Here is a 25,048-nt window from a genome sequence, read left to right as displayed (position 1 = left end):
TGCGTAATCTCATCCGCCCAAATAACTTTCTGGCGCACCCTGCTACGCTTGCCTTCTCTTGGAAAACTCTCCGTTACGCTTAAGGACTACCGGTCTCCCTCACTCACTCAGCTCACTCTATATAGTATACCTTTGTTTGTCATGTTGGGGGTTATCTCGCGACAAGTATTCGAACCGAATGCCCAAGTGGAGCAGGAGGAGGAAAAAACCGCTTTATTGACTCAAAGAATTGGGTCGGATGAGGACAGGGACGGTCCTGTTTCACTGGGACTTTGTAGATTCAGCGATTGTAGAATTATTGTTCAGAGGCGCATATCCGTTTCATTTCTCATTGCGCAACCTTCATCGAGGTGAAACGCTCAAGATGGCACACTGCACGCAAGGAGCCTGAAGTGCCAACTGAATTTTTAAAGCACTCGGCGTCTCCTTCTTTATGAATCAAGATGACGTTAGTGTTTTAGCAAGCCTCCGCTCAGCTGCAGGTCAAAAGGCGTTGGGTATAGAAGGTATTTAGTTTTCTTTAGCGCGATCTCCGCATCATCCATCAACCGATTTGCTGTTACCTGATTATGACCAGCAGCGTTCTTTTTATGCGAAGCATATTGCTAGAGCTACCACTCACGCCATCGCCGTGGGACCCCCACGTGACACCGTGACGTCACACCACGTGACACCGTGACGTCACACCACGTGACATCGGATGAAAGAGCCGGCCTCCACCTCGCGCCGTCGCCGTGGGACCCCTAGCCGTCACACCACGTGACACCGTGACGTCGCACCACGTGACATCGGATGAGAGAGCCGGCCTCCACCTCGCGCCGTCGCCGTGGGACCCCTAGCCGTCACACCCGCGCATTTCCGCGCGCGCATTTCGAACGCGCGTTCACACTCGGTGTAGGTGAAACGCTGGCTCCACCGGGCAGGCAGACGCGGCTTCCGTGGCAATCCAGGCGCTCACCCAACGCGCGTCTCGGGGTTAGTCGGCGTTCCGCTGTAGCCATGCCGTTGTCTTCCCCCACGACGAAGGCTTCTAGTGGTTGTATTAAAATGACCAAGTATTCAACCAAGGAAAGCCATGTATTACCAAGCCTAGCCACTAATATGCTTCGCATTCCCCAGGCTTAGCCAAGCTGAGCCTCAGCAATTTTTTTTTTCATCGCTCATAAAGCTCTCTTTAACTCATCTATCGTTGCCAGTGCGATACCCCATTGCAGTCCGCTACTGCCCCTCACATTAACGAACTCATTATATTGGCTGCCGTATAAATTTGTTTGGAACTAATGAGACACTTCAATTAGCTAATCCATATTGGTAATTAAATTGCGCTGCTTTTATTTTAATGAGTGCATCTGATTTTTAGCTAGGCCTATTTTCTTCTTGACCGCTTTTCGGCTACATCCATTCCTTAGAGCATGCTCGATTTTCTCATCATCATACTACCGCTTCTCTAATGCCTTGCGCTTACTGATTGATTTTTACATATGCCGCCTATTCTATTCTGTCTGTAGGGTTACAGACTTTCGTCCTTTGGCGTTTCTTACTTTTTTTCCTCTCTTGACAGAGCTTTCCGGCATTCTGTCTAGCCATTCTACTGCCTAATTCCATTGCGTACGCCTAAATCATAGCTGTGAGATTATCCTGTATTGCTTGAACGCTAATGTCTTGGCCTTCGGTTAAAGCTGAATATCTGTTCTGCAGCGATATCCGGAAGTCCTCTACTTTTCCTTTTTTTGCTATCTATTTGATGGGCTTCTGCCTTAATACATTCTTCACTTCCCACTTCAAGTATAGGATCATCTGCGACCGCAGCACCCTACGGTCCTTACGCCGCTTCTCCAATTACACTAAACTAAGTAATACTCAGGGAAGTAGTTTATACCCGTCTTAGATACTTGTTTATTCTGACAATATGTTTCCGACCTGCAGGATCAATCAAAGCCGCCAAGCAGCTTACCCGGATGGCGTAACCTCGAGACGTGTGTTTTCAGCGGTCTTTCAACCATCGCCACGCAAGCCTTTGCGTCCATTTTTTTTTCACGGAAAGACTTGATTATTTCTACAAGCAAGGCTCGAGTCGCAAGTAAGGAATAATAACAAAAAAATCTGCGCTCTGCCACCGGGCGTTAAACATGAGTAAAAAAGCACCAGCCTGCGCCGCAAAATAAACAGACTACTTCGCCGGTCAGAGCTAGCGAACACGGTGAAAATAAGATTGAAAGCGAAGGTAGCTTGCTGGATGCCCGCTCATTACACCAATGCAAATATTTGCTCACCGCTTTCTTCCGCTGCTGTATTTTGCTGAAGGATTGATTTATTCCTTAAGTAAACCGCACATATTCCAAGCGAAACATTTTTCAGACGGGTACATGCAACTGTCTATAAAAAACAGGATATTATAAACATCAATAAAATTAGCATAACAAAGACAAAAATACCCAGTCCCGCCTTACGGATTATCAGTGTGTTCCTCAAAGTCTCTTCACCCTGTTGTGCTCCACGCTCGTTCTGCGTTTTCGGCAGAATAAGTCGGTATGTTAATCACCTGATAATATCCGAAGCATATTATTGATATACGTTCTTGCGCATTGGTTTGGCATAGACGCACTTTAATACTACGACGAATTGTACTTACAGTTGTTTGATCACCGTTAATTTACACCAAGGGAATTCTATGCCGCTTAAACGTTTCGTGCTTCTGCGCGGCACTGGTAACCAGCATAATTCTTGATGAGTTTCGCTCATTAGACAAAGAGAATGCATAGGAGCATAGCCTGAAAAAGTACGGAGTAAACATTATCTGCTCGGCCCACAAAATTGTTGTCTCTGCGACCAAGCACCATCAAAGGGCTATGCGCAGATATACCACAGGGAATGCAATCTGAGAAAATTTCATTTGCCGTTAGCGCCAGAAATAAAAATGCCCAACGTAGCAATATAATCAATGCAGCAATAAACGAAATTTAAGAGTAACGTCCAAGAACATATAATTCTCATACCGCGCTTCAGGAATGTCGCCGAACCAATAGACAGCCAGCTCATGAAAAGTCATAGGTGACCGAAAAACAGGTGGCTACGCATTTCATGAAAATACACCTTTTTCCGAAGCATCATGAACAATTTTTTCTTTATTATTTTTAAGCCCTGGGTGATAGGAATGGCGGTAAGTTGACAAAGCAGCTCTGTTTTGTTATTTTCTGCATGTTGTATTCTTGGATCTCTTTCTGACTAAAAAAAATTCCATTTGAGCTACTCTCATGTTATAGCTGGTTTGTATCTGTTGCCTGTGATATCTGTTTGCTGCATTGGTGCAACGAATTCGCGGTCGCCCGGAATTCTCGCGTGCTAGCCTACGTAAGCTCCCATTTCTGTCGGAAACTACATTGCAACCGCCAAATGTTCTCCATCACCTGCTGAACACGTTTTCATGATTTTCGGTGTCTGGGCCTCGCTGTCTCGCCTCCACCATCGCTGCCTCTTGCGCTTCTGGCGCTTCTAGCCAAGACCGGCTCATATTTGCACTGTATCGAAAAATAGCAGAGGCTACCCGCATCCTGTGACGGAAACTGTAAATTGAAAACACATATTAAAATCGTTTTTTTTCTATAAAAGAACTCCGGCATTCAAGAAGTGCAAGTTTTGTAGCATTCTTTGACGTTGCTGAAAAAATAGTTGCTCATACCATTCTTTTCTTTCTTTTCTGATTTGGTTGGTGAAAACTATTTCCACTCCGTAGATATAGTTGCACAGGTATCTACGAGACTTTGAAAGCGCTTTGAGACCGCTGTTACGATTGGTGGCATAAAGTTTCTGTTGTGTTTTGTATGCGGATTTCACTGTGTTATCAATATATCTTTATTATGAAAAAAGACACACATTTTTTTCTCACAGGTGTTTTCGATATATTTTGGTGCCTCAGCTAGAGACAGCTCTTCATTCTCAGAACACCCGCTTCGATGAATTATAAAGTTAGTTCTAATTCGTGCGCCAATCGCAGAGGAGAGAGTAGACATCTTCCCGCTTTGAAAATAGCTCAAGGAAGATTTTGCATAATAACCAACGAAGGCCACGAGCGCATCGCAACACCAAGTCCGCAGCCATCAACCGAGGCAGTAGCTTTGGTGCAGAGAAATTGAATATATTGTTCAAAAAAGGAAAGAACTTGTGCTTGGCATCTATGTCCACATTGCATGCATTAAATTGAGCCCCAAACCAATAATATTCCTTAATTTCACTCAGATGGAGATGCTGGTTTGGACTCTATCTTCAGAAACAACACGCGATAGACATGAGATTCGCACATGAGGATGTTTCACTTTTTTTGATAGCTCCTAAACATAAAATCTTTGTGATCACATTGCTGCCGTCGGGACTGGACCATCTAGCATGTAATTCTTTTTTCCTCGCTTTCACCAGCGTCCTGTAACGCTTTCTGTGCTAATGTGCTAATGTGACTAACTCCACCTACAAAGCGGCTTCCATCGCTACTGTACTGATAAAGGACTTATCTTTTAGACTTTTTTTTTTAATTTCAGCGTTGATGATGTGACCAGTTTTTTACGCGCTCTTGATATAGAGGTATAATTTGCGTTTGCTTGTACTATAGGAAATCATGAAAAGTATTTTCATACAGGCAGCTGAGAAAACCCCTGCTCTTATTGCTTTCAGACAGTCATTTCGGGAGATCCTCCTCCCTTGTCACCGTTACTCTCGCTTCCTCTAAAATACGCGTCCTTGAAGCCCTTCTTCCTGCATAAATCCATAGCTGGTGGCTTACATCCCCCTCTGCAGCCGGTGTATAACACCTCGGGTAGGTGGTGGGTCCTGCGTTTTCTTGCCAGCCGCACCGGCACGTGACCGAAGGGTTAAGAGCCGCCTCAACCCTTATCCTTCTACGCTATCGCCTTAAAGTTTGAGGGATGGCGAATGTGCATGGGGAAGAGGGTACCCGCACTTTTCCTCAAAGAGGGTTCTAGGAAAACGAGAGCGGAGCGGGCATCTAAACGGAGCCTGGTGGTGGATGCATTAGTGTATGGAACTCGCTGTGAAAGGTTGTGTACTTTCCTTTGCTCAGCGTTCTCAGCATCGTCTTGCGTACACTCTATGTGGGCGCGGTATTTTTTCCTATTGAGTGCATGGATCTCCTGAGTCACACATAGTGTCTTTGGCACTCTTTGCAGGTGTTTTATAGCGGCTAAGGAGTCTCTATTGATACGGCTTGTCATAAAAACTTTGTTTTGTTTATGGCCTCCGTAGCGTCGCGGATTGTGTAAAGTTCTATTACACCTGCTGGTTCGGATGGTCTGATACGTATTCATGGCGAACGCTTAGCTTTCTGTGTGTCGGGCTAAGGGCTGCTGTCCTACCGCCCTTTTCTATAATCGATGCTTCCGTATATGCAATAAATGTTCCTGGGCATACATCAATAAGGGGTTGAGTTTGCGGCTTTTCCTAACGATGGTTAGTCGCCTTATTCGCCTTTGTAGCCCTGTATTCCCATGCTGCTGGCATAACGTTCTTCCGCTTCAGATCTCTTGTTATCTTTCGCTGTTCAATTAGTTCTGTCAGTTTATTCACCTGTGCCAATTCGTGGAGAATAGCGATGTGGGTAAGTTTTGGTAACGCCGTGAGAGTGCGCATTACATTCCAGTTCCTTGTTTCCAACAGCGCCCATTGTCACCTCGTCAGTCGTTGGAACTGGGCCTGGTATAGTGTCAAGCTGTCAAGCGCCGATTGGAGCTGACTTCTTGCCACCTTCGTTCGGCTCCTGCTGCCCTAGACGAAATGCGTTTGATCAAGTTCAAGGAAGTCGCTGACACTCTTTCATTTTTTGCACCCATTGTAATCCTTTGCCAGATGTACGAATGTCAAGGTCAAGGAATCTCTACTCGTCTACCTCTTGTGATACCTGACTTTCAATGTTTGAGCGGCTTTTTCAGTTCTTTTCAGTTCTTAAATTATTGTTTCTAAGATGAAAGCGGCTGCATTTTTGGGGTGACAGTTCCAGGCATGACTCTTGGACGTAATCATCCATTACAATGAAGGCCTCTTCCAGGTAAACATTCCGCGTCTCAAGCAGTTCATGAGCAGGTGAAATCTCAACACTATCTGCATAAATAATGAACTGCACCTCCAGTATTTCAGCTAATTTAAAACGCCAATGGTATGAGTGCGATATTAAATAGAAGATGCGCTAAAGGTTAACCTTGTGGCACGCGTCTATTTCATGTGTACTTATAGATCTGTTGTCCGTTTAACCGGACAGAAAACGTCCTGTTCTTGAGCAGATTATGCTCTGCTTTCATGACCTGTAGAGCAATATCCATACGTTCCATCTTGGCAAGGATCTTAGCATGTTAACACGTTGTCGTATGTCTTCGGCACGTCGGTAGCCCCCACAGCGCGTACAAAATGGCTGTGAGGCGACATATGTATCAGCTCTTGAGCCAGTATACCAATCCCAGCTCCTGTGCCAAGGCTTGTACAGAACTCAATTTGTGAAGCATGGTAACTTTTGTTCATTTCCAAACCACCGTGATAGGGGCGTGGAAATGAACTTTTTATAGACCTTGCAAAGTTGGGCGTTAACAAGATAGGCCGCTTAGATGGCAGGCTTGTGCAAGCTAGGTTTATCAGCCTTTGGTATTGGTACCACCATCGAGTGTCTCACTCGAGTGAAATTTGTCCTCCATGCAAACCCGAATTATGAAGTCCATCAGGCTGCCAATTGCATATCCTTCTCGGTTCTTGAAGACATTATAAAGAACACCGTCATGCTCAGGCGCAGTTTGATCACTCGCTTCTTTTTTCGGCGGACGAGCCGGATAGTGTGCATGAATAGGCAAGCATAAAGGCCAAACATCCCGTGCGTAACCATTAGTTTCGCAAATGCAGGTTACAATTATCTCGAGGAGCTTGTATTCTAGAAAAATTAAGCGGAACAAAATGGATTCGAGAAGTCCAGAACTTTAACCGCAATTTCTGAAGTGAAACCAATGGCGCGTGACGCGACAATGCAATAGCGGGGTCTAGTTGGCACAGAAACACGAAAACGCAGACGGACGAAGCGCTTTTTTTTTTCAAGGTTTTTTTGCACCGTGTGTGCACTGGACTTCTTAGTGGCCCGTAGCATGCAGGAGAATGCGATAGATCTTTTGTATGAGCTTCGAATGGCCAGAGTCATATCTCAGGATGGCTTTTTCTCCTTTGGTTTTGTATTCACAACAAGTGTGTAGATCGCCTTCCATTATCTCGAGCTCCAGGAATCTCATTCGTGATGCGTCAGGGAGTTCGTGCGTGAATTCCAGTCCGGCGAAGGCGCGCTGGAAGGCCTCTATGATCAATTCTGCGGCTGCATTTACCACTTTTTCCGCAGGGAAACATAGCAGAAGATCATCCACGCATCTGAAGCACGCGACTATTTTCTGCTATGTTTTCCTGCGGAAAAAGTGGAAAAGTGGAAGTCCGCCTTCGCCGGACTGGAAATCACGCACGAGCGCCCCGACGCATCACGAATGAGATTCCTGGACCTCGAGATAATGGAAGGCGATCTGCACACTTGTTGGCAATACAAGACCAAAGAAGAAAAAGCCATCCTGCGATATGACTCTGGCCATTCGAAGCTCATACAAAAGATCTATCGCATTCTCCTGCATGCTACGGGCCACTAAGAAGTCCAGTGCACACACGGTGCAAAAAAACCTTAATGCTCAAGTTGCCAGACTGAAAGAAAGCGCTCATCCAAAATCCTTACGGACCTCAGTTGCAGAAAGCCTACTAAGAAGGATGACGTTTGAGGTTTCAAAAGGAAAAATCTTCTCAGGAAAAGATGCGACCCATCGTTATACTGTACATCCACAAGGTGTCACATGACCTAAAGAAGATCGCAGGCAAGCACAGTAGCCCGATAGTATTGTCTTCCCGCAGAAAGCTTATCGGAATGTGCGCAAAAACGAACAACATCGACAGACGAAAACCGCCGTGCGAAATCACACACGAAGTAACATTCGTTGAGTGCGATAAGGAAGTCATTGATGACGTGCCGCTCCAATGCGGTAAGAGATACATGGAAAAATCGGTAGGTTTATCAACATTAGACTGAGGGAGCACGCCAACTCATGCGGCCAGATAACGCACCCTGGCAATCTGGCTTCCCACTGTCATCATTGCAAATGGTACCCTTATCATAATGACCCAGCCATCCAAGGCTACGCCAAAACCAAATCAGAAGAAGGATGCAAGCCTCATCTAGATGACACCGCCATACTAGGTCAAGGGAAAACAAAAACTGAACGTGAAATTAATGAAGCCTTCGAGATCTGGACTACTGGAACAGAAAACTTCGTCAGCACACCGTCAGTAGCTCTCGAAGATAACGAATTAGACAGGTTGAGGTCACTGGTCAGATTATAGACAGGAAGGTGAAGGCGGCTTTTCAGATTGAAATTGATTATCTTGTTCATGGATTGTTTATGCCGTCCTGCTCTGTATAAAAGCGACGCGTTTTGTGAAGTAAACTAGTATAAAGTACGCGCTTCGTCCGTCTGTGTTTTCGTCTTTTTGTGCCTTTTAGCGCGATTTGATCGGTGTGACATGACCATCAGCTTCCTAATAACACGGCCTTCTTCCAACCCGCAAATGGAAAGCAGGGAAAAAGGTTTCGGGAGAGAAACATTCGGCGGCTCACAATTTTCCCAATGCGATACATATCAAGTGTTTTCACGGCAATCCCCTCACGTCCCCTTCTCCATACTTCCGCTTGTGTGGAAGCCGCCACAAATATCAGTCCACTTCTCCAGACAGCGTCATGAATATGCAACGACGGCATTCACGCAGCGAAGCCTACCGTGTTGTTGCAAACTTCTAGTCGAGTGCCGGATGCGCCGCTTTCGCGTTGCGCCGCCGCGATTGCAATCGACGCCTACACGTGGAAGTTGCGAGTCGTGGTACGCGGGTGTGTAGACCGCACGGAACAAAGCGGCTGCACAGATTGGACTATTTGGTTGCCCCAATATAGGTTTGTAAAAGAGCTTCAAAATCGAAGAAACAGAAAGACGAGAACACAGGCGCACTGAATCCCCGTGATTCTGCGCGTTCCTCTTTTGAGATCTGTTAGAGCCCTATATCAGAAAAAAAGGCGAGCGAGCGAGCATAAGTGACCTTTCGTTTACAAAGAGCCCTTTCGGTGAACTTGTAAAAATATGCTGCTGGACCATTCCGTCTTTCAGCGTGGAATACGCAGGCGTTCCTTCGAACTGCTACACGCATGCACCAGTGATTGTTTTTATCGAACTTGGGATGTCCAGAGCTAAACGCAGTCGTCAGGTATTGTCATAGTTGCCATTTAAGAGATATATATAATTTTAATTCTCTAAACGCGGAAACATAATAATAAGCAACTATTCGGCTACGAAAAAAGGGTGTCAGACGCCTTTCTCTGTATTTGAGGCTGCTGAATCACAGCGAGTATTGTATCACAACTGCCTTTTCAGCCAAATCATACGACTGCTCCAGCGCTCACTTTTTGCCGCTCATCTCAGCAACGGCATATCGACGATTACTTTAGGGTACTCGTTAAAGTGCTTCTTAATTGTGACCGGTGCCTGTTCCATTATCCCTATGTGGTGAAACTTGAAATGATGTCTGTTGTTGTGTTCGTAGTTACGACCGGATTAAGCGGCCTCGCTATTTTGCACACTATGAAAAAAATTCAGCTTTTCGTAGGTTCACTTGAGTAGTATGTCCACTTATAGCAGAATTGTATTAAAATGGAAACGCCAATTAGGATCAATGAATTTACACTTTCACATCATGAACTTTAAGTGCAAATTTTTTTAGTACACTTGAAATCGACAATAAAACGGCAAGTGCTCAAACTACAGGCTAATGCTATTAATACAAAAAAAAAACAAATTAAATATTCTGTGTTGCAGAAAATGCTACCTCTCTTTTTGCCGAAAGAAAGCGAAAGTTAGTCAAGGAATTTAGACGCCGAAAAATATTTTCAGCCTTGCAGGTTGAGTTTTTACCTTGGAGGTGTTAAACACATCTTTTTCTCTAAATATTTGCATTGCAAATAACTACTAACAGTATAGATACGACGGAAAAATTGTCATTCTGAGCGATGATCATTTGAAGTCGCAAAGTACCAAACGTCAAACCGCAAAAGATATGTGCATGTCGCAACAAGAATAAAATTACATATACCGCTTGATGGCAATAAATTTTTCAACTTCCTACTCGGCATGAAGGTAAAGTTTCAGATCAAAATTCTTTTACGCTACAAAACAGAATCTTTACTAGCCAATGCTGCGAAAAACTCTTCCTTGACGTTTTAAGCACACTTTATAAATTGAACAAGCCCGTTAGGGCAACAAAAATACGTCTGGATATTTTCTTTTTGCAATGCAGTCAGAAATCTACCCAGGTTCGATACGACCAAGGTACAATTACAGGATCTCGATGATTCACATGACAATGAGGAAGCTAAGGAAGGATGCGGTTCTGGACTTGACACTCTGCGTCTTTAGTCGCCGTTTTATCTGTCGTGCATGTGCGCAGAGAAGGAAATCACGTGTTACGCGGGTTGCGAGGGCCAGGATTTTAAAAGGCGAACATTTTCGTTTTTTTTTCTTGGCCACTACAGGCGCATCATTGGGCGTTTTGATTCTCATCAATGCAACGTTATCCATCAAGATGTCGATGTAGGTACAGGCACTGTTTCTGAGGCCCTGGGATTAAGAGGTAACAATGGTCACTAAATAAATCTGCAGCTGATTTTGGCAAAAAGCGAGTGGAATATTGGCGGCAGAAAAGGAGAGGTCACATAAGGGTAAAAGAGTAGGACTGAAAACGTATTTAAAGAAAATTGAGAAGTTTGAGACGTGCGCATGTATGAAACACATAGATTTTATATTATTTTATTTGAACTTAACTTCGATAAGTAAAAATAATAAAAAAGGCCAAGATGGTGGCAAATGCCACCAACCCGTTTCAACAGAGACGCTTCAAAAGGTTGCCTGCTCGCCTCGCAATATGATAGTTAATGGTTCAATTCAAAGCACCTTCGTAAAATATTTTGATCTTATTTGCTTGGTCACATGTGTATTGAGATGCCCCTTTCTTCTGGACATCCTGCTTCGTTGGCGATGAGACATTTAATGCTTTCACGTCCATAATGAGATAATAATTTACCCTCGAGAAACAAAAAGCGCTCTAAATGTCTCGCTTCCAGCGAAATCCTCAACCGCACCATGAACAGACTAGGGAGGAGAAGTAGGGAAGAACGAAAGAGGTGCCATTCTCGGTGGCTTTGGAATAATTTCGACAGTCTGGAGTTCGTTACTGTGGTCTGACATCACTCCAATGCTTTAGACTAATCCCACAAACCACCGCATTCAAAGGTGCAGTAGTTTTGTAATAAGGGAGTTATAACTTTTCGACGCTAAGGAGTAATTACCAATCTGTTCTACCTTGGGGGATTCTCGCAAAACGTTGTACCAACAGCGCTCCCACTTGGAGTTGTTGATTAATTCACTCTCGCCTTGTCAAACCCTAGCTGTCCAGTTAGCTGCGTTGGTATAGCTACAGCCCGGTGAGGCTGTGGTCACGGGTTCGAGGCCTGCACTAGGACGAAATTTCCGTTGAAGCTGTATAGCTTTCCTTTGTAGCCCTATGACTGCGCTTTGGTGAACGCTAATGTACACTTACTCCCTTATTACATGCCCTGACACCGAAGACAATAGTGTCCTTTGGATGAGAGCTGCATCGAAAGTTTGACCCTAATTTTATCCCGCGCGTTTTGACTCAGCAGCCTAATGCGCTAACCACGGACCCACCGTACTTTTTACGTAAAGAACCACCGGAATAATGCACTCGAGAGACTTCTTCAGAAGTGATAGGGGCATATAGCCCTGTAGAAGCGCAGAGTCCGCGATGATGCAGGCGGCAGTTCAAGAAAGTGTTTGAAGACAACATCGAAATACACCAGCATTGAAGCGGGCTGCCCATGAAGCTCAAACCTAGTGTTCGGCAACAACGCCGTTTTTGCCGCATTTCGAAGACAAAGCTTGCACTGAAAATCGTAGCGTCAAATGTATGACTGACTGTCAGCGGTAGGTATCCATGGATGAGCCTAGAGGGCGTGCCGTGCTCGGAACGCTGCATGTAAATGGGAGGCGTGTGTGCGCTAACGTGCTGAGGGTGGAATACAAAATCAACGCGATCGAAATGGGAGTGCCACTGCTGCGCGCGAGATATCCCAGTATCAAATATATCTGCAACAGGCATGAAGGTCAAGAGACGCAAGAGTGATAGTAAAGCACTGTGTGGCGCCTAACCTACAACGCTAACCGGATATTCGAGTAGAGTCTTCAAAGTACGACCCGTGGAGCAATTCCGACTGGCCCATAGCGCTAAAAGCGCGCACAATGGCGTCTGGCCCCTGTCACTCAGGGACCAGGCCTCCTGAACTCGCGGACGCTTCTCGTCAGGGTTTCAATGAATTATAATACAAAAAAAAATTCATTTGTTCAGAGCAAAGAAGAAACAGTGCCCGAAGTGCGGGTGAGCGTAAGACAAAGAAGCTTGTCGGGCGGCACTCGGTAGTCATAACAGATGACATGAACTGAAATAAACAGTTGCTAATAATATAAAACGCATACGACCGTGTAACCTAACCTGTGGCTATTTTTGGTACACTCATTCGCACGGATCGCCTGAGCAACCTTAACCTAAGCACCATCCGTTCTCAGCGGCCGACGCCTAGTTGCCTGGGCCTAGGTGTGGAATAGAAACGAATGTTCTGCTTAGACACAGAGACTTTGGATGCTGTCAGAACCCTGGTGAAGCGTGTAATTTTGTTCCATAACTTTTTGTCAGTTTCAAGTACTAGCAACAGAGCGACGGGATGTAAGCGCTCGTGTTCGCCAGCCCTCATCACGCTAGGCGTTTATATGAATTCCACAACGCTGGGCTGAGCCGGCTTGTCGGGCTGAAATTTCCCTGAGCGGCTTATGTAAATGATTGGGAATCGGCCTTCATGCAGTGATGAGCCCGACAGCATAGGGGGGGGGGGGGGGGGGGGCTGACTCACTAGGCCTGCTCCGCCGAAAGGACTTCATCGCTTTAACACCCGAGAATAGGATTACCTGCTGGGGAAAACTAAAGCAGAAACTGGTTCGCACACGCAGTGCGCGTTCACACGAGTGAGGTCCGCAGAGGTGTTGCTGCGATAATTTCTTGTGACTGAGACGAGGGGAGCACGCTTCCCAAAGAGTGTACGCCGTGCTCATGCCATCCATTTACGCTCATTCAATTTAGTTGAGAGGGGAACTCCTTGCCGGAGATGACTTCCATCTTCACACCTGCGCGTTACAAAAATTTTGACCTTTCGTTTCTGAGGACAGGAGGAAGCAGAGAAACGTACGGTTTCGCCCAGCTGAATTATAATTAAACACCACTTGAAACACTTATCAGCATACATGGTGAATAAACAGGAAAGGTTTTATAACAACTGAATATATTTATAAAACCAGTGCATAAGCAGAGAAGGGAAAGAAAAGAAAACTGAAAGCTTGTCAGTCTTAACAAGGTAAAATAAAATGGGCTGCATATTTGGTTCTGTGCGCCTTTTTTTCTCCGCCGAGCTTAGTTGTGCGTCGATTGTTCAATAAACCTGAAGTGGTAGGAAGGCGCTGTTCTTTTTATGTGATCTATGCTTTATATCGTTTCTTTCCGCTCAAACAAAAAGCTTAAGCGATTCGATCAAGCAGTATAGGAATGACACCATTCTTGAGCATCAGGAGATGGCAACTGTGTTTATATTTACTTCTTTGCGTTTATTTTACCTTTATATTTACTTTAGCTTGAAGCCACTACACGCCTCCGGTCAACTCGGAGAATTCTCGGAGCTTGCCAGCCGAGCGTGCCCCAGAAACTTAAAAAAGGTCGGAAGTCATTGTCGGCTTAACAGCGTCGCTACGACAGCCGAAGACTCTTAGCATTGTTGACGTCGGACACCCGCCGACGCCAAGAACACAGGCGTGACTCGTACAAAGGGTAGCAGTCGACAGGCGACGCCGTTGGCTACGGTTTTGCGTTTCCACGTAAGCGGATCCACATACCACTTCCATGGAAACTTGCGGGCCTCCGAAGAGTTTAGCGAGGGGCCGTTTCGCTTGAAGTAATTCATGCCGGCACCGAAGCGTCGCGGGCCTCGTTTCCTGCTGTGCGCGTTGCCATCCGACACTCCCGCAGTGAGCCACGAAATTACTCTCGCTGTCAGTTGGCACTCGAGTGCGGAGGCGAGAAGGCGGACGCGAGGACACACATGCAAATTAGAAAGGGAGAAAGCGTCACGAGAAGAGTGCGAAGACTCTCTCGCTGAAAGGGGGCTTAAAATTTTTTTACAGTGTTCTTTTAGCTAATCCCTGGGTTCGAGGTTGTGCCAACTTTCGGGGGATGTGGCTACTGAGTATTAAAATTTCATCTGTCAATCAAAGTCTAGGGCGGGCTTTGGAACATGACCACCCTAACTTCTTTATTTGCGAAACGTATAAAATTCAAGCAATAGCAATGCACACCAATGGACAGCGGTCGGGGTGAAGGCTCTGTGCATGGGCACACTTCTGCAACTACCTGGGCTTTAACCTTTGGTCGATGAGTAAGGTCATGTACAGCCTTTGTCAAAAGTTTAGAGTCCAGGCGGTCTGCTTCTGGGCCACATTGCTTTGCACGTAATGCGCCCTCAGCATCCCAAATCTCTTGAAGGTAAGAAGATTTTTAGTCCTGCTTGCTCCGATGCGTAGGACTTCCATTAGTGCTACAGGAGCGCCACAATAGTGCTTAGAAGCTAACCCCCTGGGCTCTATACTGTTGACAAAGGCTGTACAACGTTTCCCCCGTAGAGAATTTCCCATTAAGTTACGAATTGCTCAGATTGTTTGTGTGACTTTGCTTCTGTAACTCAGTTTTCCCTTGTGTATTTATAAAGAAATGATTCTTCTTTTGACCTCCTGTATCTGCACATCTTGCTTCGTGATCACCGAATCATCGACGTTTGGAAGGTTCAGAGTCCGTCTGAAGAACCGAACTGATCATCAACACATTACTGCTTCTTTTTTTGAAAAAAAAGAAAGAAAACAGTTACTTTTGAGAAAATGAAAAGTGAACTGTCTCACTTCCAGTTAAACGCCTAAACCGCACCGAGAGGGAAGTGGTGAGGAGGAAGTGAAATAAGAAAGCTCCGACAGGGAACGACTCCAGAATATTTTCAACGAGGTTGGGACCTTTAGCCTGTAATGAAATCGCACAGCGCATGGACTTTCGCCGCCACTGAAACGCGGCCGACACGGCCGGGTTCGAACCCGTCTACTCCACCTCAGTATCGAGCGCCCTAACCACCAAGCAACAGCGGCGAGCTAAATACTCTCCATGCTATGACGTGCTAAAAGGACAGGCAGAATGTTATCAGTGTGAGCACTAACCTGTCCATGAACGTGACGTTCATGGCGCTCTGGTCACCTTGTGCGCTTTGCCTGCCAAATATAATGTTCTATACTTCGTTTTTTTTTTTTTTTCCTAGAGGCCTCGTTGCGATCGACTAGCAGTCCCAGGCCATTGTGTGAAACAAGGTGACCAAGGATGTTCCGTGCCATTTCACCGTACAATATTTCTATTATGGCACAGTGGCTGCAATAGAATACAAAAAGCGACGTTCCGGCTCAGCACTTCCGCGTTTAAAAAAAAAATAATGTACAGAAGGCAAAACGCATGTCTAGAACATGCTCTGAGCGTGTTTCGGGCGTAACACACGAAAACTAGCGATTAGATTTGGTTAAAAATGGTCTGGATGTAAACATGGGCTGTTAAACTCATAGAATTTTATCGTCATTTTTTGTCTTCTTGCTTGCAGCTGCTTTGAGAGCTCCGAAACGCACAGTTTGGTTGTTCTAGGCATGTGTTGTGCCCTCTGTACTGTTTCACCATATTCTTATTCAGTTATGCCCACGTTGCCATCACCATATTACACCTTTACTACTCCAAGCGGACGGTTGTGTAAACAAATTATGCAGACACACGTGAGACTGCTTACGTGTGAGAATACGAAATCATTAAAATGCTGAGTGATGCTACGCTATAGAATGACTAGGGCTACGAGGCATGACAGTATAGTTTGTACAAACACAGCACACTTTACATTACTTGTAAAGTGCTGAGTCATGTCATGTTGCAGAAATAATGAATGATTTCTATGACTACTCCTCATGACTACGCTACTTTCAAAGTGCTGAGCCATGCTACGTTGCACAGCTAAAGTGCCGAGTCATGCTAAGTTGGAGAATGCATATGAGTCCAGACTATGACTATGCGTCATGCCTGCGCATACTTTCTACAAATGCTAAACACCTTACATTACGTCACCTGAAAAGTGCTGAGTCATGATGCGTCGCTGAATTACTGTCAGTCAGGAGTCATGACTTTCATAGGGCATAATACGTTACTTTTCATTATTCGTAACTCTACGTGTTCGCTATCTTGTGCTGTGACATCGCACAACGGCGCACTGCATCTTCCGAATTTCATGCGATATTCGATGGAGGACAGGGACCGCCTTTTGTTCTGACGGGACATATAACGCTTTCGCATTAATGAAATGAGCGCCTGTTCGACATATTTACCACTAGCGCATGCCGAACGTGAGATTATTTTTCTTTTTCGATTCAGAGTCTACTTCAGTAAGGCCGTTCTACAATGCGAATAAAGTAGGCACTAAACTGAAAAGTTCATCTCCGACGGAAGTCAGTACCATGCAAATAAGCTTAATTCTCTGAATTTAGCAGCTATGAAAGGTATAAAGACGAAAGTCTTCATTCTCTCCTCAAGATAAATGCCCTTTCATCACGCTGTAACATTATAAAAAAAGGTCGACAGCAGAGCCTAAAGGACTGCGCATTTCAATAGTACCTGATTACTCTTGATTACTAAGTACCTTATGGCTTACTCAGGATAGAATGTAGTTCATAAGGAAATTCTACCCGGGCAACGGGCAAACTCTGCACGAGCCAGGCAACTCGCTCCTACCATGAACATCAAATCATAAAAGCTAACTAAGAAAAAGTGCGGTTAAATACTGTCGCACTTTATAAAAGAACTTCGAATGGGGAGGTCGATACACACCAGATTGGATATGTTGGTGAATACACATGCCTTTTCCCAAACAGTTGGTGCAACGACAAAAGAGCTCTTTCTGTACGATTATAAGCAGGTCGCCATGCTCCACTAGGAATATGCGATATCGGGTTCATGCTATTGAAGTTGAAGTTTATTTCCATTTCAGTAAGAAATCAGGGACCCGAGACAAAAAGCAAACGTCAATTCACTTGACGGCGCGCGGGCCCCATTACATGGCAAAACAGCGAGGTGTCGGTAGTAACAGTTATACCAGTACATTTACCAGAAATTGTAGCTCTTACTACACATAGTTCAGCTTTTTTTGTGTGTGTGTTAAGTGTAAAGGCACAATGTTAATGATAAACATGATGAGCAAATAACAGCAATCGTGCGTAGCAACAAACGCACAAAAATACAAAAAGGCATGGGAGGAACACACTGCAGGAAAGCAGAAAAGAATTACATTTCTCAGAGAAAGAATGAATGCATTAATTTCAGCTGAACATATTGCAAGTATGTTGAGCACAAAACCATGAAAATCGTGGACCTATGCACAATCACAGCCTCGGTAAAGGCCTTACATCAGCAGGAATAGAAGATGTGCGGTTAATCTGCAAATTTTACAGGCAGAACGAACGCCGCAATGCGGAGTTTCTGGCAGTATAGTAAACCTTGTTTACTGTGCAGCGCCACCTCAAGTTGAACTTGCATAACGCCCTTTTCAATGTGGCCGAAAGGACGCCTGTTCTTCCCATCTTCGACAGGTATCACATTGATCACTTGAGCAAGGCTCCCGTCTGTCATGAGGACCGACGTGTACCGACGCAGCTTCCCGACGCAATATCGCTGCTTCAATATCCGGTTCGTAACCAACAAACAGGCCTCGGGCACGAGCAGTTATTCCTCCTTGCTGTCATACGCCAGGCTCACGGGGTGAGAACAGGGAAACTGCCGACTTCGTCTCCGCCTTCGAATAACACTTCCCAGAAAACGAATCAAGAAAACATGCAGGTGACCACCAGAACGAATAACGCCGGTGCCTTCACCCCAGTGCCTCTAGAGCGCGAAAGCCGTGGACGAGCATCGCCTTTTGCCAAAACATATGGCCTAAAGGAGCGAGAGGCGCTGACATACTGTGAGATTGACCTCCGTCTGAACAGCTCAGCTCTCTTTAATCCTGAATCAGCGGAGCCCACTTTCGGTGTTTACTTGCTTACGTTCAATTTATAAAACTGCGTTAACTTGTAAGCCAACTTTTGAAGCTTCTAGTCAATTAGTTTAGACCTTCCATTTTCTTCCTTAGCAGTTTTGTCCAGTATTTGTTAACTTTGCTTCACCGCTTCTACTTTAGGGAAGATTTTAGTCTAAGTTGAAAAATGAAGAAAATTATAATACAAGAGCCAAAATAGTTAGGCGTCGTCTTCTGAAGTGATTCGAATTTAAAGGCCATTATTGCTAGCTTGCGATGTTTCGAACTAGGAAATCCCGCGTGGTTCTCTTTCTCTTGTCCCGTCCTTTTGCGCAGTTACTTTTGTTCTCATAATGTCGTACCAACTAGCCCCTCACCGCACTCTTCTAGGAAATCTATCTTTGCAAAGTTTTCTATGCACTCTGAATATGTTCAGCAATAGCCAAACCGCGTCATATTGAAGGTACAGTCTTTGTCAAATGTTTAGAGCCCAGGGGGTTTCTATCTAAGCCTCGCAGTGGGAATTCTGTAATATTCGTGGTAGTCCTACCCATTGGAGGAGGCAGGACCAGATATCTTTTTACCTTTTGGAAATTAGTAGCTCTGGAGATGCATTACGAACCACACTGTGTGGCTCAGAAGCAAACACCCAGGGCTGCAAACTTTTGTCAAAGGCTGTACATTAAACTGGTTGCAAAAAAAAATCGCGGCATTTAACGCGAACCTTTGGTATTTGTTTTTGTCATGAAAGGATATGATTCCTTACTGCCAGAGCTGTTGAAAACGCAAGAGAACATAACCGGCAACCTATCTTTTTCTCCAGGACTTCATCCCCAAAACTAGGACTCAAGCCCATTTTAAATTCCTGAACGTGGAACGAGGAGTCCCTGTTTAAGTCCGTGGCCGTAATGGAACTGGACCCATAGCCTGTCAGCATCTATTTCAAGGAAAGTGGTTTTGCTGGAGATTCATGCGCGAGAAGGGAGGCGACTGAAAAGAAGCTCGAGTGGTCTATAAGTCTACTGCTCTTAAAAAACAGAGCCCCTAGGGTCCACGTAAAGCTTTGTGGAGATTTCGCAGACTTGTGTATTATATTTTCGATGTGCCTTTATTATTTGCTGAGAGGCATTATAGTCATTACTTTTGCCTTACGCTGCCAGCGTCCTGATTTCTTCTGCAAGCACAAAAGTTTCATAGGAAGCTTTACGTTGGAGGGAGGTGTGAGTGGCTTATTTTTCGCTTTCCTCCTATTTTATATGGAGCAAGGTTTGGTGCATGAGGCTCTCCGAAATGTCACTTTATACTAGAGATGATGAAAATGAACGCGCATACGCGGCTGCTAATGGCCGCACAAAAGTACTAATTTTCTTACCTATGCTAAGGTCGTATTTTCATTTTTGTTTTATTTTATTTATTGTATTGGCCTTTCTCAGGGGATTGCAGAGGAGAGGGAGGTGGAGGCGGTCTGGACCTGGATAAATTTTGTTACAGTCAAGTGCTTTTACAACAAGTGCTTTCTACGGCACAAATTAAGCTGGTCATTAGTATTTGAGGTGAGTTTGGGGAGGTCGTACCATTCATAAATAGTCTAGTCCAGAAATGAAAAAAACGTGTGAAATCTGTACGTGCAAAAGGAGGGTCAATTTTGTAGCATTCATAAATTCGTGAAAATGTACCTATGAGAAGTTAATTTGTGCTGTGTATCAAATAGAATTATCATTTATAGCATGTAAAAATGTAAGCGGGCTGTTTTCCTTCTATATTCTTATTAAATGAGGCCGATATCTTGCTATATTCTCGATTTACTTTATGTGTTGAATATTAACCTCCAGCGGCCTCGTTTTCGATACTCACACTTCCATATCCATATTTCCTATACTCCCATTACCAAAGCTATAAAATCGGTGATGAAGCGACCATCGACTAGATTGAAAACCAGAATCCGTGTAATATTTATAAACATTCTTTATGCTGTCGTGGCTTGTCCTTGACGCTTGTACCGAAATTGGGTACTACGCCTGAGGCGGAGAAGTTTTATTTTCGCACCTCTTCCGCACGGTGATAAAGCAACATTGAGAGGGTCAGTTTCTACAGAAAAGTTAGTGTTGCAGAACAGCGCCCCGAAAGAATGTCTTGTACGAAGTTCGGAAGAAAACAAAATCAGGGAATTCGCACATACAAAGTCCCCATGCAAACATACTCGTTCGTGCGGATATGCTGGCCTTAGAAAAACTGATAGCAAAAGTTTTTCCTGGCTTATGTGTATCTGCGCTCGTGTTAAAAACACTAAGCATATTTGACAAACGACTCGGCAGCTTTATTCCTCAGTCACCGGAAGACAAAGAGAGGCGAACCCCCCACCACAAAGTGGTGGGGGGCTTCTGTGGGCGTGCTACTTAGCCTTTTGAATTTAAGGGGACGCTGCATTTAATACTATTTTTTGCATTCTTTAATTGGAATCCATGGCGTACAATCGATTCAGGAGGCATAACAAAGGGCCCGAACAGAGCCTGACGTGGCTATCCCACCCTGGCAGCACCCACAGAAAACGCAATCTTTAACACGTGCATCCACAACAACGGGTCACTATACGTATATGAAGATAAAGACAGCTTCAGCAATGAATGCCTATATATAGTGCCATTTGCAGAAAAGGAATCAAGAGAAACCGGTGCAATAGACAGTTTTGTTATTTACGCATGAAATGTTATAAAAATTGGCAGAGATATGTAAGTTTTGATGGTGATTTTATGAGTGCATTTTATTTTAAACCAGTTGGTCATGTTACTCTGCACTTAAACTAGCGCACTTACGTGAACAGGCTGCAATATTTTTTGAGTCAGCATGTTCATTTAGTCCATATTATGCAATGAAACTATAGGTTTTTCTTTAGGTACAGATTACTCACTGAAATGAAATCCAGACTCCAGGATGCTAATTCACATGAAAGCATATAGAACAAAACTAACTTTAAAAAGCGCACGCGTGTATACGAGTGCACGAAGAAACAGAGAATTTTATTGCATTCCTCAACGCCACAGGATTTTTCCTCAAGAAGTAGGAAGGTGCTACTGTCATTCCTTACGAAATGTTGAAGGAATTAGCGGTAGCAGTCGCAGAAAGAGTGATAGATGAGAAATTCAAGCTTAACGGTTATTATCGCATTTTCTTTCTGTATCAGTCAATACACATTCGACTTTAGTCGGAGAAATACGGCATTGCAGCTAGCGGAGCCTCTGACATTCGATCGCTCCTTTTTGAACAAAGGTTAAAATAGTGATGCGGCTTAGTCAAAAAGTTGTAGAATTCGCCATGCGCCGGAACCATCAGAAGGCCGATTCGCTCAAAGTTTTTGTCAATACACATCGCAATATGTCACTTTCTGAATGAGCTACGCGCATTTAGCCTTCCTTTTCCGTCACGACGCAGACAAGAACACGAGTATTCTTAAAGAGTAAACCGAGAAATCAAAAATTACAACCAAATTACCCATCTAATTAGCCGCGCCCCTTCCCAAGCCCGGCGGTGAACATCACCGTCTACTATCAGGCTTTGTGCCGGCTTAGAGTAAAGACTCGAGGCGCGCGCAAGATTAGCTTCGCATGATTACGCTAAAGGGTATAACAGATCAAAATGAGAAACATGCCGCATATCCCACCTGGTAAAAGTCGAAGGGCTCCAAATTAGTGCCGTTGGCAGAGGTGAAGTTCGCACTGAAATCCATAGCTCAATTGTCTGCGGTCCTGGTGAACGCGATGAACAGGCAGCCGAATAAGACAATTAGATTGCGCCACACACGACAGCATGAACACCGTAAAGAAGTCTTGCTGTCCTTAAAGAAAACAAAGAATCAATAAAAAAGGCAGCAGAAGCCACTGCCCGCTGCTTTTTTTTCTCTTCTCGAACGCTCCGGCTGCCTCGCCTGTTTTGATACGTGCGCTTTGTTGAAATGAAGCTTCAGAATGTAGCTTCTTTGACGCGCTTCGGGCGCGTGTCTGCACCACCTCACTTCCTTCAGCCCCCTTGTCTCTGAAACGCGTTCCCGATCCACCCGAGCGAGTTGGCTGCAGCACCCGCTCTGGCACTGCTTGCCGCGCCGTGCCGGCCGCGGAATCGGGCGCTTCCCCTCTTTCCCTTTTATCTTCTTTCCGCCAACTTTCCCTCCCGGGTCTCCTGAATCGGGAGAGGGGAAGAGCGAAGGTGTTCTTTTCGCCCGCGTGCCGAAGAAATCACGGAGTGCTGCCATCTATTGTCGGCGCTGGCGTTCCAGACTGAAATCACTAGGCCACCGCAGCCGGCGCGATCAGAGCTCTACTGAACTTGTTTCGCTGCGGCATGCTTTGTTTCTGTATCCGAGCGCGGTGGCCGTAGTATTGTGACAGCCGAAGGAGCTTCCTTCGAGATGCGAATGCTTTTGCATGGGCATTTTAACGGCCAGTAAAATGGGAATGAGAAATACACGTTCGTAGTATGCAGCCCACTGCCAGTACACCGACACAGAAATGTTAGATAGAAGCAGAAGACATCGAAAAGGTGTTTCGATACTCCCTTATGTGATACGAACTAAGCGTATGACCTAGAAAGGGAACACTACGAGGTCAGCAAAATAAAAAAATTAAATACATTTAAATTAACCATGCGTCTGAGATGTCAAATATTGTGGAAAGAACTGTTCTTTTTAGTTTAATACAGAGTTTGAAATAAGAGCTCTTACATCATCGTTCTTTATGTTAAATACAATCGATCGAATGTTACAAAAACCAATTCACGAGATTCGTGCGTTGTAATTCAGCCCCGCAGACAAATTCCGTTGGTCCAATATGCCACGCTTGAAAGATCACCATCGCCGGCGGAGGCTTTATCCTGGTAGAGGCTTAGTCTTGTCAGTTAACCTCTGTGAGAATAAAACCCCTTGCTAAAATGGTGGTCACCTTCTTTTCGTGGCCCCGCACGGATCGGGACTCCCAGCGTGCACTTGTGATGCTAGCCGTCCGGGCGGCTCAAGAGGCTGGGGCCCTGAAATAGCGGCTTCACGTTCCTCCGCCTGTACTTCTTTTAATCGCTGTAATAAAGCCTTCCGCGACCAGCACCACTTACAAAGGCTTAACTTGGGCCGTTAGCCCTGTAAAAGGATGTAATTTGTGTTTCACGAGGCTAGCCTGCACCAAATTTTATTTTTTTTTATTTCGACCTAGGTGATTGGAGTCTAATTTTCTTCTCTGAACGGAATTAATTTTACGGCGAGAGCTCTTTGTGCTCCAACTCGCCTCTAGCGGTCGTGAAGCTGAAGCTTGTTGTAGTTAACGCGATAATCTATGAGGCGAAACAATCCAATGAGTTAGCTGTGCCAAGCCATTCCAAAAGAGAGAGAACAAGAGGAAGGACTTTCTTCTCCATCAGTTTGGCTTTTGTTGCATTGGCGACCAAGCACGTCGGCGCCAAACCAAGAGGTGAAGAAGAAGAAGAAGAAGGAAAAAAGGGAGAGAAAATGGAGGAGCAGCACGGCTTTAAGTGAATGTTTTATCTAAGCCGCAGCCCCGTAAGCCATCCTTATCCGCACTCGTGGCAGGGGAAATTCAGCTCTTATTGATAAACTTGCGCGCGCAAAAATAAAACCGCTTGTCATGCTAAGACCTCTATCGTCAGTAAAGGAGGGCGAAAAAGGCAGGACCACAGCAACTGACGTGTCCACTTTCCAGTGAAATTTGTGTACAGCACAACAGGAAAAGGGAAGTAGTCCCAGCAGAAATTATGGCCTGTAGTGTATGATTCTGTCCAGCAGCAGCACTGTTTGTGAATGGCACGTCCCCTTCCCCCCACCCCTTCACATCCCTTTTTATATTTGTCCCTTCCTTTATTTATTCTTTCATATAGTTGTCTCTGCAACCATGCGCTATCAGCGATACCTTCTCTTTTGTTATGATGTCATCATCTTTTCCCGTCAAAGACAATAGCATTGATAGGGTATAGTTGGGTCAAAAATGTGACTGCGTAACTCACCAAACCCTCCTAGAAAGTCCTACCTGGGGCCACTCAATCTCCTTACCCAAAAAGAAAAAATAAACATTAGATATAAAGGTATTATTGATAAATGAATAAATGCATAAAATTAAATCATACCAGCAAGCCTATGCAAATTTTTATGTTTATTCTAGAATTCTATTCTATTTTCGACTGACTGGTATAGTTGCTCAGTAATACATTAACAACCTGTCTAAGTCGTAGCCGGAGCGTTAGCTAATAAGGAATATTGGGCACAGGTTTTCATGTCAGCCTGTCCGTAACGACCAGTTCTGCTCAATAATCCTCTTAGTTCTTTTATGATACATAGTACTCACTGAAATAGAATTTGAACTCTAGCATGCACACCTTCATGAAAACGTTTTATACAGAAAGAACAGTAGCATGTGTGCGTCGAAATATTGAGAACTTGATTGCACTCGTCAACGTATTAAGATGGGAGCGTCGCGTCGGTGACGGGAGCGGTCGCATGCCGCGTCGGCTCCGTGATAGCTCGCAATCAATTGCGATACATCAAGTTTTCCCCCTGTAAGCCTGGTACCATCGTCTCCAGGAACCTCAGCGGCACCCATCTACACCACGTTTGTAAAGGTGGGGCCAATTTTTGACCACTTTTCGGGCATTTGAAGTCTTCGTCACGCCGCGGTGGTGTTAAGCCTAACGGCGCCG

The 25,048-nt window shown here is 44.9% G+C and overlaps 1 protein-coding gene across 1 annotated transcript in view; it reads right to left on the bottom strand.

Annotated features, from left to right (window-relative positions):
- Positions 1–22,119, bottom strand: part of LOC149346314 (cardioacceleratory peptide receptor-like) — a 67,508-nt gene extending 45,389 nt beyond the window's left edge. The window contains exon 1 of the mRNA XM_089585376.1: positions 22,017–22,119. Coding sequence (XP_089441502.1) covers positions 22,017–22,082 — 66 coding nt within the window. The 5' untranslated portion in view covers positions 22,083–22,119. The remainder of the gene's footprint in view (positions 1–22,016) is intronic.
- Positions 22,120–25,048: the final 2,929 nt, after the last annotated feature.

Source organism: Amblyomma mixtum, chromosome 4 (genome assembly GCF_055824585.1).
Source record: "Amblyomma mixtum isolate Tamu chromosome 4, ASM5582458v1, whole genome shotgun sequence".
Classification (NCBI taxonomy): domain Eukaryota; kingdom Metazoa; phylum Arthropoda; class Arachnida; order Ixodida; family Ixodidae; genus Amblyomma; species Amblyomma mixtum.
This window is presented reverse-complemented; position numbering and strand designations above follow the sequence as displayed.